The 15,236-nt window shown below is 39.4% G+C and overlaps 1 protein-coding gene across 3 annotated transcripts in view; it reads right to left on the reverse strand.

The window, feature by feature from the left end:
* Nucleotides 1-15,236, reverse strand: part of GTF3C1 (general transcription factor IIIC subunit 1) — a 237,562-nt gene that overhangs the window by 54,981 nt on the left and 167,345 nt on the right. For all 3 annotated transcript variants that reach the window (XM_075830059.1, XM_075830058.1, XM_075830060.1), the window contains exons 26-27: nucleotides 10,469-10,550; nucleotides 9,197-9,309 (exon numbers count right to left, since the gene is read on the reverse strand). In XM_075830059.1, coding sequence (XP_075686174.1) covers nucleotides 9,197-9,309; nucleotides 10,469-10,550 — 195 coding nt within the window. The remainder of the gene's footprint in view (nucleotides 1-9,196; nucleotides 9,310-10,468; nucleotides 10,551-15,236) is intronic.

The raw sequence follows: 15,236 nt of genomic DNA on the forward strand, positions 1-15,236 counted from the left end.
ATATTAGTATCGATCTCACCTGTTTAACCCTTCAGATGCGGTGCGCAATAGCGTGCACCGCATCTGAGTGGTTTTGGAGAGAGGGAGGGAGCTCCCTCTCATCCCACCAACACCCGGCGATAACATCGCCGAGTGTCTGTGTCTCTAATGGCAGCCAGGGGCCTAATAAAGGCCCCCAGGTCTGCCTGGAGCGAATGCCTGCTAGATCATGCCGGAGGCATGACCAAGCAGATGCCTGTCCGTTTTAAACGGACAGGCAGTAATACACTGCAATACAAAAGTATTGCAGTGTATTATAATAGCGATCGGAGAATCGCATATTATAGTCCCCTAGTGGGACTAGTAAAAAAGTAAAAAAAAGTTTAATAAAAAGTTAATTAAAAAAAAAAATGTGAAAAAAAAATGAAAAACCCAGCTTTTCCCCATACATAATGCTTTACTATTAAAAAAAACAAAATAAAGTTAAAAAGTTACACATATTTGTTATCGCCGCGTCCGTAACGACCCCGACTATAAATCTTTTACATTATTTAACCCGCACGGTGAACGCCGTAAAAAATGTAATAAAAAAACTATGGAAAAATTGCTGTTTTCTGTGAATCCTGACTTAAAAAAAATGTGATAAAAAGTGATCAAAAAGTCACATCTACTCCAAAATGGTACCAATAAAAACTACCAGTCTTCCCGCAAAAAAAAAGCCCTCATACGACCGCATCGGCGAAAAAATAAAAACGTTACGGCTCTTCAAATATGGAGACACAAAAACAAGTCATTTTGAAAAAAAAGCGTTTTTACTGTGTAAAAGTAGTAAAACATACAAAAACTATACAAATTTGGTATCGTTGCAATCGTAACAACCCGCTGAATAAAGTTATTGTGTTATTTATATCACACGGTAAACGCCGTTGATTTAAGACGCGAAAAAGAGTGGCAAAATTTCAGGTTTTTTTCTATTCCCCCCCAAAAAAAAGTTAATAAAAGTTAATCAATAAATAATATGTCCCCGAAAATGGTGCTATTAAAAAGTACAACTTGTCCCGCAAAAAACAAGACCTTATACAGCTATCTCGACGCAAAAATAAAAAGGTTATAGCTCTTGGAATGCGACGATGGAAAAACGTAAAAAATGGCTTGGTCATTAAGGTCTAAAATAGGCTGGTCATTAAGGGGTTAAGGCAATTATACTCTTGAAAACAATTACACCTTTTAAAGGGAAGGTGTCATGAATGTATTTTTTTTTTTTAGAATATTGCTTTTAGTATGATATTAAAATACATTTTATTTATGTTCTACTTTTTGTTTCTTACTTTTACTTCTCTATGGGGGCTGCCATTTTTTTTTCATCTATGTATGTGTCGATTAACAACACATACAGAGATGGAATACGGCACATACATCCCCATAGAGAATGCGAACGGGAGCCCTTCTATTCACTGCAGCGTACGCCATCTGTGTGGGAACGGCACATGCACCACTCCCACACATACCAAAACGAAGCTAGTCAGCAGAGCGAAAGCCGGCGCCATTTTCATGTAGACCGGAAGCCGCTGCCGGACAGTCAGATGACGACTTCCGGCCATATGTTCAAGGAAGTGAAGACGCAAGGAATAGGAGCGGAGGCGGCAGCAGGAGCAGGTAAGTTATGTTTGTGTATGTGATGTGTGTATTATGTTCGTGTATGTTCGTGTTATACTGTCTGATTAGTAGAGTATCTAATCCTCCTACACTGTGCATTCGCTCAGAAAATGGCGGCACACAGTGTAGGTGGTTTGAAGATTCAAACCCCTCCTTCTCCTGGCACTAGCCAGAATAAGGGAGGGGGGATTGTGTGAGGACACTAGAGCGGGTGTGTCTACCCCAAATTTGCAGCATAAAGCAATGAGGTTGCTTTACCACATTGACCATGCTGCAATTTTGGTAACTGCTCCCTCTAGTGTCCAGCACATGGAAATGTTATAAATTAGAATCTAATTTATAATATTTCATGACTTGTGAAAAAATAAAAAAAATTAAAACAATGTGTAATCACTTAAATAATAATTGTTTAACTGAAAAAAATAAAAATTAATTTCTAGCGACACATTCCCTTTAAGGTTGTTTCGCTCCTTAGACAAGTTACGCCACTTAAGGTGGTTATGCCTCTTTGGGCGTTTATTAACCTTTTCGGGCTTTCCCTCTCTTCACCACCTCTGGCTTTCCTCCCTCTTGCTCTTATTTACCACTCGACCACTCCCACTTGAAAATTCTATACTTCAACTCGAATATCCACCACTCCCACCCGAAAACCCTATGCTCCAACTCGATTGTCCACCACTCCCACTCGACAATCCTAAGCTTGAACTCGATTGTCCACCACGTCCAGTAATACTTACCTGTTGTTGTTGCTTCTATCGTCGAATTGAAATAATAAGGAATTAAAAAGGAGAGCAATTAGGTTTGGTGCGTATCATAGAGCGCATTCAACACACTCAAATCCAAAGGTCTCTATGTATTGCCGGACGAGAGGCAGTGACGTCATTTCGCCTGCCTGCGCCAAGCTGCACAGACCAGAGGAGCAGAATGACCTCCTCCACTCATCGTTGGAACGGGTTAGGGGGAGTATGTATATTATTATTTTTATCAGGCACAGGTGGTGGAAGCTATGGGGGCAGAAATGGCGGACTTTATACTGTGTGGTGCAGCTATAAGGCATTATACTGCGTAGAAGTTAGTTATGGGGGCATTATACTGTGGGGGACAGTTATAGGGCATTATACTGTGTGGAGGGGAGTTATGGGGGGCATTATACTGTGTGGGGGGGGGTCGGTGGCTATTGGGGGCATTATACTGTGTGGGGCAAGCTATGTGGGCATTATACTGTGGAGGGCAACTATGGGGCATTATACGGTGTGGAGGGCAACTATGGGGGCATTATACAGTGTGGAGGGCAACTATGGGGGCATTATACAGTGTGGAGGGCAACTATGGGGGGCATTATACAGTGTGGAGAGCAACTATGGGGGGCATTATACAGTGTGGAGAGCAACTATGGGGGCATTATACAGTGTGGAGGGCAACTATGGGGGCATTATACTGTGTAGAGGTCAACTATGGGGGCATTATACTGTGTGGGGAGCACTATGGGGGCACAATACTGTGTGGGGGAAGTGTCCGGGTGTATATTACATACAGTGGTATACAGCAGGCTCAGGGAATAAATATGAATTCAATGGCATAGCATGCAAAAAAGGGTGTGGTCTAAATAATAGTTCATTAATCGTAATTGAGGTTACATTTTCAATTAAATTAAGATTATGATTTAGGGGATAATTGCCCAGCCCTACTTTGAGGACTTATATGGAGCCACACCAGATGATTTTAACGAAAATATTTAATTACTAAGAAATGCAAATCCTCCCGAATTAACAAATGATCAAAGAACATCCTTGGATTCTCCGATTACTAAATGATCTGTGCTATAAAATCTGTTAAACTTTCTAAATCCCCTGGCCCAGATGGGTTTTCCAATGAATATTACAAACTCCTACGTCCACAACGATTACCACACCTTCAGAACCGAGCTCATATTGTACTTTATGCTGGTGGAAAAATTTGGTCGATAAATTCATTGCTTATTTGTGAAAAACACCAATATTTAGAGACATTTTTGCAAAAATTATGATTTTTTTTTACATTTTGAAATGTACCTGCTTGTAAAACAGATAATACTACACAAAATAGTTACTATTTCAAATATTCCATACGTCTACTTTACGTTGGAATTGTTTTTTGAAGTGGATGATACTTCTCGTTAGAACGCCCAGCTAGTAAAAGAAGTAAAAACGCCCCGATGTACGCACATAATACACGCCCAGTTGTACTTTTACTTTTCAACACGCCCAGTTGTACTTTTGCAAGCCTCATTTGCATAAATACAAAAATGGTCATAACTTGGCCAAAAATGCTTGTTTTTTAAAAATAAAAACGTTACTGTAATCTACATTGCAATAGCAGATAGGGGTTGCAAAATCTGGTGACAGAGCCTCTTTAAACCTACCCAAGCGATTCGGAGATTGTTTTCTCGTGACACATTGGGCTTCATGTTCGTGGTAAAATTTGGTCGATATATTCAGTGTTTATTGGTGAAAAATTGCAAAATTTAGAGAACATTTTGAAAAAATTGCATTTTTCAGAATTTAAATGCATCTGCTTGTAAAACAGACTGTTATACCACCCAAAATAGTTACTAGTTCACATTTCCCATGTCTCTACTTTAGATTGGCATCGTTTTTTGAACATTCTTTTTTTAAGGTACCTCTTGAGTTCTGAAGTAGCTTTGTGGGGCCTATGTATTAGAAACCCTGATAAAACACCCCATTTTAAAAACTAGACCCCTCAAAGTATTCAAAACAGCATTTAGAAAGTTTTTTAACCGTTCAGGCATTTCACAGGAATTAAAGCAAAGTGGAGGTGAAATTTGCAAATTTCATTTTTCTTGCTGAATTTCAATTTTATTCATTTTTTTTTCTGTAACACAGAAGGTTTTACCAGAGAAATACTACTAAATATGTATTGTCCAGATTCTGCAGTTTTTAGAAATGTCCCACATGTGGCCCTACTGCGCTCGTGGATTAAAACACAAGCCCTAGAAGCAAAGAAGCACCTAGTGCATTTTGAGTCCTCTTTTTTATTAGAATATATTTTACGCAGAATGCCAGGTTTGAAGAGGTGTTGAGGTGCCAAAACAGTAGGAATCCCCCAATAGTGACCCCATTTTGGAAACTACACCCCTCAAGGAATTAATTTATGGTTGTTGTTAGCATTTTGACCACACAGTTTTTTCACAGCACCTATTTCAATTGGGCTGTGACATTAAAAAAATGACATTTTTTCCAATAAGATGTAATTTTTTATCAAAATTTCTTATTTTCACAGGGAACAAAATACTCCATTTTGTTGCCCAATTTCTCCTGAGTGCAGCAATACCCCATTTGTGGCAATAAACTGCCGTTTGGGTCCATGGGAGGGCTCAGAAGGGAAGGAGCGCTGTGTGTTCTTTGGAGTATAGATTTTGCTGGTTTGGTTTTCGGGTGCCATGTCGCAACCCACCAGAAGTGACCCCATTTTGGAAACTACACCCCTCAAGGAATTCATTTATGGGTGTGATGACCATTTTGACCCCATAGTTTTTTCACAGAACTTATTTGAATTGGGCTGGGAATGAAAACAAAATTATTTTTTTCAAATAATATGCAGTTTTGGCTGAAAATTTCTTATTTTCACAAGAAATAAAATACCCCATTCTGTTGCGCAATTTGTTCTGAGTGCCGCAATACCCCATTTGTTGTGATAAGCTGCGGTTTGGCCCATTGGAGGGCTCAGAAGGAAAGGACCACCATTTGGCCTACTGGGGATTTTCTAGTGCGAAGTCATGTATGCAGAAGCCCCTGAGGTACCAGTACAGTTGAAACCCGCAAGAAGTGACCCCGTTTTAAAAACTACACCCTTAAGGCATTCATCTAGAGGTGTAGTGAGCATTTTGACCGGAGACCTACACCCCATAAACCCTACATGTGGGTGTTATCAGCTGCCTGGGCACACAGCAGGGCTCAGAGGGGAAAGACGAGGGGGGATAAGCTGTGCGGAGTGCATCAGGGTAAGTAAAATTGGGGTAAATTATAAACCAAGGGATGTATGATCAATTTTAAAACACTCTTTCATACAGAGCTCTGGTTATTCGGGACACGTGTCACATTGATATATTGTGTCATCCCTTATCGCCCTCTTATAGCAGACTTTGCACCTCTTCTCCCACTCTTCACACACTGATAGCAACACCGCAGAAGAAATGCCTCCCGATCTGACCCCCTTAGACTTTTATCTTTGGGGTCATCTGAAGGAAATTGTCTATGGTGTGAAGATACGAGATGTGCAGCAACTGAAACTACGGATACTGGAAGCCTGTGCTAGCATTTCTTCTGCGGTGTTGCCATCAGTGTGTGAAGAGTGGGAGAAGAGGGTTGCATTGACAATCCAACACAATGGGCAGCACTTTGAACACATTTTATAAGTGGTCAGAAACTTGTAAATAACTCATGAAAGAATAAAGTAACGTTAAAACGAAGCACACCATTGTTTTTCTTGTGAAATTCTCGATAAGTTTGGTGTGTCACATGACCCTCTTCCCATTGAAAAAACTAAAGTTGGATACAAAATGGCCAACTTCAAAATGGCCGCCATGGTCAACACCCAGCTTGAAAAGTTTCCCCCCTCCCATATACTAATGTGCCACAAACAGGAAGTTATCACCAACCATTCCCATTTTATTTAGGTGTATCCATATAAATGGCCCACCCTGTATATTACAGCAGTGTTTTTTTATTTAGAAAATATTAGCTTTATGCTAATGAGTTTCTCAATGGACAACTGGGCGTGTTTTACTTTAGACCAAGTGGGCGTTGTACAGAGGAGTGTATGACGCTGACCAATCAGCGTCATACACTTCTCCCCATTCATTTGTCAAGATTCTGAATACACATCTCATCCTGGCTGGAGGTAATGTATATTCATTGTCATGACACTGCAGTAACGTTATAGTGTGTTTATGTGGCTGCACATAGCGATATAGCTATATCTCTATCTGCAGTGTAAATGAATGCGGAGAAGTGTATGACGCCGATTGATCACGGATTTGTCAGCGTCATACACTTCTCTCCACAACGCCCACTTGGCCATATAGTAAAAATGATACCTCCGTCAAAAATGATAGTTTTTCTAAATAAAACACACTGCTGTAATCTACATTACAGTGCCGATCACATTGTGTACAATATAGGCCACTTATAATGTGGTGACAGAGCCTCTTTAATACCCGATCGTTGACAGAACGTACTTCTATTCAGGATGGTACTCCTAAGAACGGTTACATGGCCGAACACCTATTTCTTTGTCGTAATGTTTTTCTTAGTACATATAGATAGTGACATGGGGGAGGAGGGGGGAGATAAGAGTTCACAAGGGACCTTTAATGGGATATATCTTTATTTGATAATTCTCTCTTTACTAATGTGATACATGTATCACAATGTTTTATACAAATTTGTGTAACTTTTATATGTTATCTACATTTCATATGTTCTTGCGGACAGGAGTTTGATTCCTCGAATGTTGTAATTTAAAATTTCCTTTTTAAACTCAAGTGCTAAAAACAAAATTCAAATCACCCCCCCCTTTCACCAGATCACATAAAATAAACAAAAATAAACAAACACATTAGGTATCCCCAAGTCAAAAAACATCCAAAATATAAAAATATTTATCCAATACGGTAAATGCCGTAGCGGGGTAAAAAGATCAAAATGACGAATAGCAGTTTCTTTTCCACTTCAACCCCCCAAAAAAAATGAATAGAAAGTGATCGAAATGCCAGACATTCCTTAACCCCTTAATGACCGCCGATACGTCTTTTTACGGCGGTCATTAGTGGGCTTTATTCTAGAGCGCCGCCAAACTACGTCGCTGCTGTAGAATAAAGTAAACAGAGCAGGGAGCCGTGAAATCTCCCTGCTCTCAGCTGCCAGAGGCAGCTGAGGGCTGGGGGCGTCCCTGCTCTGCCGGGTGAGATCGATATTAGTATCGATCTCACCCGTTTAACCCTTCAGATGCGGTGCACAATAGCGAGCACCGCATCTGAATGGTTTTGGAGAGAGGGAGGGAGCTCCCTCTCATCTCACTGACACCCGGCGATAAAATCGCCGAGTGTCTGTGTCTTCTATGGCAGCCGGGGGTCTAATAAAGACCCCCAGGTCTGCCTGGAGCGAATGCCTGCTAGATCATGCCGCAGGCATGACCTAGCAGATGCCTGTCCGTTTTAAACGGACAGGCAGTAATACACTGCAATACAAAAGTATTGCAGTGTATTACAATAGCGATCGGAGGATAGGGAAGTCCCCTAGTGGGACTAGTAAAAAAGTAAAAAAAGTTTAATAAAGTTAATTGAAAAAAAAAGTGAAAAAAAAAAAATGAAAAACCCAGCTTTTCCCCTTACAAAATGCTTTACTATTAAAAAAAACTACAATAAAGCAAAAAAGTTACACATATTTGGTATTGCCGCGTCCGTAACGACCCCGACTATAAAGCTGTTACATTATTTAACCCGCACTGTGAACGCCGTAAAAAATAAAATAAAAAACAATGGAAAAATTGCTGTTTTCTGTTAATCCTGACTTTAAAAAAATGTGATAAAAAGTGATCAAAAAGTCGCATCTACTCTCAAATGGTACCAATAAAAACTACAAGTCGTCCCGCAAAAAACAAGACCTTATAAAGCTATGCCGACGCAAAAATAAAAAAGTTACAGCTCTTTGAATTTGACAATGTAAAAATGTAAAAAATGGCTTGGACATTAGGGCCCAGAATGCAAGCAGGGGGAAGGGGTTAAAATACTATCAACAATAACGACATCTACCCCTGTACAAAAAGACACAAAAAGCTACGGCGGTCACAATATGGCGATGTAAAAGTTTGAAAAAAACGATTTTCATTTTTATAAAGATACTAAAACATAAGAAAAAGTACATAAATTTGGTATCACCGTGATCGTATTGTCCCGCAGAATAAAGGTAACATATCATTTTCACCGTACAGTGAAACCTTAAAAACGAGACCCATAAGAAAATGGTGCAACTGCTGGTGAATGATTACAATCCGAGTACATCACTGTAGAGTAGACGGGTGCTATGTAAACTAAAGGAAGTCAAATGAACCTTATTTATAACCTCCAATTGTACTGCATTGTAAAAAAACAAAACCTGTTTACATTTTAGGAGTATTTATGAAAAGTAGAAGAGTATAAATATAATTAATAATAGAGCAACTCAATTGTTGTTCCTAAGCTCTAATAAGGCTATAAGTTACAGGTGTTAACACTATCTGAACCCTATAATACAATGGAAGTGCTCTCATTAACATCTGAGGAAACTCCGTGGATGAATATTGAAATAATATGCCTGTGTTTTCTATAAAGGACAATGCGTGGCTGTGCATGATGGTGAAAAGGGACCATAACCGCTAAAAGACAAATGCTGTACTCCGCTCAAGTGCATGACAATGTAGTTACACCGAGGAGGAGGAGTGTGGATCATAGTAACTTGTACAGATTCATGGAACTGGTATATAAAAACTATACAATCTGCACTTCATACACACAAGAGGTTACCTGTTAAACAGCTCATCTACAGTGTCCGGAATTTCATTCATTGGGTCACCCAGAGCGGAGCTGAACTTTAACTTCAGTCTCTCAACATATTCTTTAAACTCAGCGGCACAAACCTTTGTGAAAGAAAGACAACTTTATGATCACTACTTCAAGAGGAATTGAGCTAGTTCGTGCATTGTGTGCCCACTGTTTGCAGAATTGCTCAGGATTATATTTAGTATGCGAAAAAGCAAAAATAAATAAATAAATTAAAAAAATAGTGCAAGACTCATTCAAGACAAAAACATATCAATTATAAAAACACAAAAAAAACAAAAAACAGGAGGAATCAGCCCAAAAGGAATTTAACACCCAAAAAAGTGGTTATCTGATCAGATCAAGCATGTATAAGAAAGAAAGTGAACCACATACATGCATATGCTAGCAATTCATTGGTATTATTACCAGAACATATAATAACCAAATTTCCATCAAGGTATTAGATGTAAAAATAAGGATATAATGAAAAAACATATCACTATAGGTAATGCCCCATATGGCAATACATACTTATCAATCAGTAGAGCGACCATAACCCACCGTGCGTTTTGCAGAGGTTTTGATTGGGAGTTTATATTTAGTAACTACTGCTTCAATTCAAGGCACTGGAGCTCGGTTTGGCTTACACCATATAAAGAACAGGTAAGGATCTAAATGGCCAAATATGCAAAGATTAATCAGGAAGCAGGAGTTCCCAAACCACTGCGTGGAATGCCTTATTTTTAAATGAAGTTCCCAGACATGAGATATTCTGGGGGTCATCCCAAATAATTAGAATAATTGAATGAAATCACGCTTAAAAGGGTAACTAAACGTGTGACAAACTTCTGACATGTCTTAGTGACAGGTCAGGAGTTTTAATTGGTCTGAGCACTGAGACCCCCACAAATCGCTCAAACGAAGCCGTAGAAGCTTCTCTGTTCGGCTTTTTCCGGAAATCAATGTGTCAGAGTACGGGCTCAATAGAAAGTCTATGAGCCCATACTCCGATACATCGGCTTGACGGAAAAAGCCGAACAGAAACGAAGCGGCTGAGCGCTCACACGAGCGCTTCTGCCGCTTCATTTGAGCGATTGGTGGGGGTCTCAGTGCTCGGACCCCCACCAATCAAAACCTCTGACATGTCACTATGACATGTCAGAAGTTTGTCAAACGTTAAGCTACACTTTAAAACATTATATTTTTGAACATGGAAACCAGGATAAATTCCATTAAGGTAATAGTTGCACATACCTTAGGATCCTCATAATGTTCTTTCCTGTTCAGAAATTCTTCACAAAGCCCTTTGTCCTGGTACACTTCTGCCAAGCAGACTCTAGAACAAACAGGACAGACATTGGATAAAGGAGCTTGTACTGTGAGATATTAGGATGTATAAGCTCATCAAGTAGTTATAATATATATAATATGTGTACATTGTGTATACATCTATTGCTATCTAATCCGCTATGCGGCAAATACCAAATAAGAACAAAGCCATAATAATTGACATGAGCAACTAGCTTGTTAACGGATTTGAGGTAGCAACAAGGCAATGGTACACTTCCTCATAGTTTGATATAAAATAAATGACAATTTAGTATTTCAGTTAATATACTACAGTGATTTAAAAAAAAAAAAAAAAACAAAAAAAAAAAACCTTGCCCTGGTGTACTACACGGTCATGTGTAAAGATCAGGTAACCATGTGCCACATATGAAAGCTTGTGCCTTTTGCTATGGGCGTTGTAGTGTGCATATTATGGGCAGTGTTAACCCTACGTAGGATTCCATGGGATCTATAAGTCTCATCTAATCAGCCCAATCATAACAAATATCGTATTGATATCCTGAAGGAAGTCATCAATATAAAATGAGGTGATATAGGAAGTTAATAAGGAAATTAGCTGAGGTCACACTATTTATGTCTCATTATCAACTGTCATTATCAGGACGTGGCATACAGTGAAACAACATAAAATAGATCAATATATACAATAATATTGGTTAATAGCAACAGCAAAAAAAAAAAAATGTTCAAAAGGAAATGATACCTAGAGGGTTACGAATGAAAAAGATACCCACCACAGTATACTCTCAAGATTTTGTGCAAAAATGGAATAATATTTTATCAAAATCCTCTAGACCTTTTGGGTTTGATCCTATCTTTTGAAGATGAAGCATTGAAAAAAGTCAAACATGACGTTAATCCGTTCGTGCTCAGTGACGTACTATTCAGTCATGGTAACCATGATGGAATAGTACGTCACGGGAGGAACGGCCATTTCGGCCGTCCTCCCGACACATGCAAGAGCTGTGACAGCTGCTGTCTCGTACAGCTCCTATAGCAAGGACCGATCGCTGTGTCCCCGCTGATTAACCCCTTAGAAGCCGCAATCAATAGCAATCGCGGCTTCTTAGGGGTTAAACCACCATCGACGGCCCACTACATGATAGCAGGCAGCGATGGTTGCTATTGCAACCGGACGCCTAATAATGGCATCCGGCTATGCCATAAACTGAAGTCTAGTGGGTCCAAACAAAGTCCGTACCCACTATGCTTGCAGTCAGCTCTAATACACTGCACGTATTAGAATAGCGATCATGGCCTCCTGCTCTCAAGTCCCCTAGTGGGACAAAGTAAAAAAGTGTATAAAAAGTTGTGTAAAGCTAAGAAAATAAATGTTTTAAAAGGAACAAAAGTAAAAATCCCCCCTTTTCCCTTATCAGCCCTTTATTATTAATAAAAATAAACAAACAAACAATTAAACTATACATAATTGGTATCGCCCCGTCCGTAACGGCCTGAACTACAAAAGTATTTTGTTATTTATCCCGCACGGTGAACGCCGTCAAAGAAAATAATAATAAACCGTACCACAATCACAATTTTTTGGTCACTTCACCTCCCAAAAAATTGAATAAAAAGAGCCCAAAAAGTCGCACGTACCTAAAAATGGTACCGATCGAAACTAAAGTTCGTTACGCAAAAAAACAAGTCCTGACACGGCTTTCTTGATGGAAACATATAAAAAGTTATGGCTCTTAGAATAAGGCAACACAAAAAGTAAATGATTTTTTATAAAAAGTATTTTATTGTGCAAACGCCATAAGACATAAAAAACTATAAACATCTGGTATCGCCGTAATCGTATTGACCCGCAAAATAAAGTGAATATGTCATTTATAGTGCACGGTGAACGCTGTAAAAAAACTAGAATAAAAAACAATAGTAGAATTGATGTTTTTTAGTCACCACGCCTCCTAAAAATAGAATAAAAACTGATCAAAAAGCTGCATGCACCCCAAGAAAACTACAATGAATTCCTCAAGGGCTCTAGTTTCCAAAATGGGGTCACTTTTAAGGGGTTTCCCCTGTACTGGTACCTCAGAAGCTCTGCAAATGTGACATCGCGCCCAGAAACCAATCCAGCAAAATCTACATGCCAAATAGCGCTCCTGAGCTCTGACGTTTGTCCAACCAGCAATTTATGACCACATATGGGGTATTGCCGTAATCGGGAGAAATTGCTTTACAAATGTTGGGCTGCTTTTTCTCCTTTATTCCTTGTCAAAATTAAAAATTCTTAACTTTTATCGGAAAAATGTGATTTTCAATTGCACACCCTAATTCCAGAAAACGCAGCAAAAAACCAGTGGGATCTAAATGCCCACTATACCCCTCGATAAGTTCCTTGAGGGGTGTAGTTTGCCAAATAGGGTCACTTTTGGGGGGTTTCCACTGTTTTGGCACAAGACCTCTTTAAATTGGACATGGTGCCTAATAAAAAGAAGGCCTCAAAATCCACTAGGATCCTTTGCTTCTGAGGCCTGTGCCTCAGTCCATTACCGCACTAGGGCCACATGTGGGATATTTCTCAAAACTGAAGAATCTAGGAAATAAATACTGAGTTGCGTTTCTCTAGTAAAACCTTCTGTTTTACAGAAAAAAATGGAATAGAAAGGATTTTCTGACAAAAAAATGAAATATGTACATTTCACCTCTACTTTTCTTTAAATTCCTGTGAAACACCTAAAGGGTTAATAAACTTTATAAATGCTGTTTTGAATACTTTGAGGGGTCTAGTTTCTAAAATGGGGTGTTTGATAGGGTTTAGAATATATAGGCCCCTCAAAGCCACTGCAGATCTGAACTGGTACCTAAAAAAAGAGGCTTTTGAAATTTTATTCAAAACATGAGAAATTGATGCTTATGTTCTAAGCCTTGTAACATCCTAGAAAAAAAAAAAGAGAATGTTCAAAAAATGATGCCAACATATAGTAGATATATGGGATATGTGAAATGGTAACTATATTGGGTGGTAAAAACCCTCTGTCTTACAAGCAGATGCATTTATAAAATGCGATTTAAAAAAAAAAAAAATTCTCTAAATTTTGCTATTTTTCACAAATAAACAATGAATATATCGACCAAATTTTACCACTAACATAAAGCCCAATGTCTCACGAGAACATCTCAGAATAGCTTGGATAGGTTTAAGCATTCCAAAGTTATTACCACATACAGTGAAATATGTCATATTTGAAAATTGGGCCCTGAGGCTTAAGGCCCAAACTAGGCTGCGTCCTTAAGGGGTTAAGAATGTACAGGATCAATTACAAACATATACTGGATACAAGCCATTTGAGGAGTTGGATAGTCAATTAAAATCTAGTATTTCAGAATTAGAAACTTTTCGATTAGAATACGGATGCAGTATACGAATGGGGCCATTGGGAGAAATATACCCCTAAATCTATCCTCAAAAAACAAACACGCAAACAATGCAATCAATAGATAACGTGAAAAAGTCTGTTAATTTCAGCTCCACAGAAGCAGAAAGCTCAAAGTCTCAATCTGACGACTCCTCTAGGTCTACGAATTCCCAGAAACCCCCCCCCCTCTTACTACAAGTCAAAGAAAGGACAAAAATCAAAACACGACTACATAGGGCGGGGAGAACGATGATATCCGCAGAGGAATCGCACGGGAGCGAAGAGCAAATAATGTCATTCATTTGTCTTCACTGATCTTGAATATGGATGAAATATCTATTTTGTCCAAAGGACTTTCGTTTGCTCCAACTAATCACTTTAATCTATACAATACTATCCTGGATGTCAACCGATTCATTAGGTTACTTACTGTAAAAGACACTTCTTGGATCATGACTCATGTACTGATAACATGGATGATTCCAAGGACTATATGCATACGACCCAGAAGCCGTCTCTTACTAATGATACGCCATTTTTTTTTTTCAAGATCACATATGTAGTAAAGTTTTGCAGGAAGAGTCGGCTCTGCCTGAGTGTGAAACGGTGTCCAAGGCCACAGATTTTTCGGTCCATAATCCCTCCTTTTATCCAATTCATCTTAAAGAGGCTCTGTCACCAGATTTTGCAGCCCCTATCTGCTATTGCAGCAGATAGGCGCTGCAATGTAGATTACAGTAACGTTTTTATTTTTAAAAAACGAGCATTTTTGGCCAAGTTATGACCATTTTCGTATTTATGCAAATGAGGCTTGCAAAAGTACAACTGGGCGTGTTGAAAAGTAAAAGTCCAAGTGGGCGTGTATTATGTGAGTACATCGGGGCGTGTTTACTACTTTTACTAGCTGGGCGTTCTGATGAGAAGTATCATCCACTTCTCTTCAGAACGCCCAGCTTCTGGCAGTGCAGATCTGTGACGTCACTCACAGGTCCTGCATCGTGTCGGACGAGCGAGGACACATCGGCACCAGAGGCTACAGATGATTCTGCAGCAGCATCAGCATTTGTAGGTAAGTAGCTACATCGACTTACCTGCAAACGCCGATGCTGCTGCAGAATCATCTGTAGCCTCTGGTGCCGATGTGTCCTCGCTCGTCTGACACGATGCAGGACCTGTGAGTGACGTCACAGCGTGATCTCTCGAGAACACGCTGTGTCTGCACTGCCAGAAGCTGGGCGTTGTGAAGAGAAGTGGATGATACTTCTATACACAACGCCCAGCTAGTAAAAGTAGTAAACACGCCCCGA

The sequence above is a fragment of the Rhinoderma darwinii genome, chromosome 6, assembly GCF_050947455.1.
Source record: "Rhinoderma darwinii isolate aRhiDar2 chromosome 6, aRhiDar2.hap1, whole genome shotgun sequence".
In the NCBI taxonomy this organism is placed as follows: domain Eukaryota; kingdom Metazoa; phylum Chordata; class Amphibia; order Anura; family Rhinodermatidae; genus Rhinoderma; species Rhinoderma darwinii.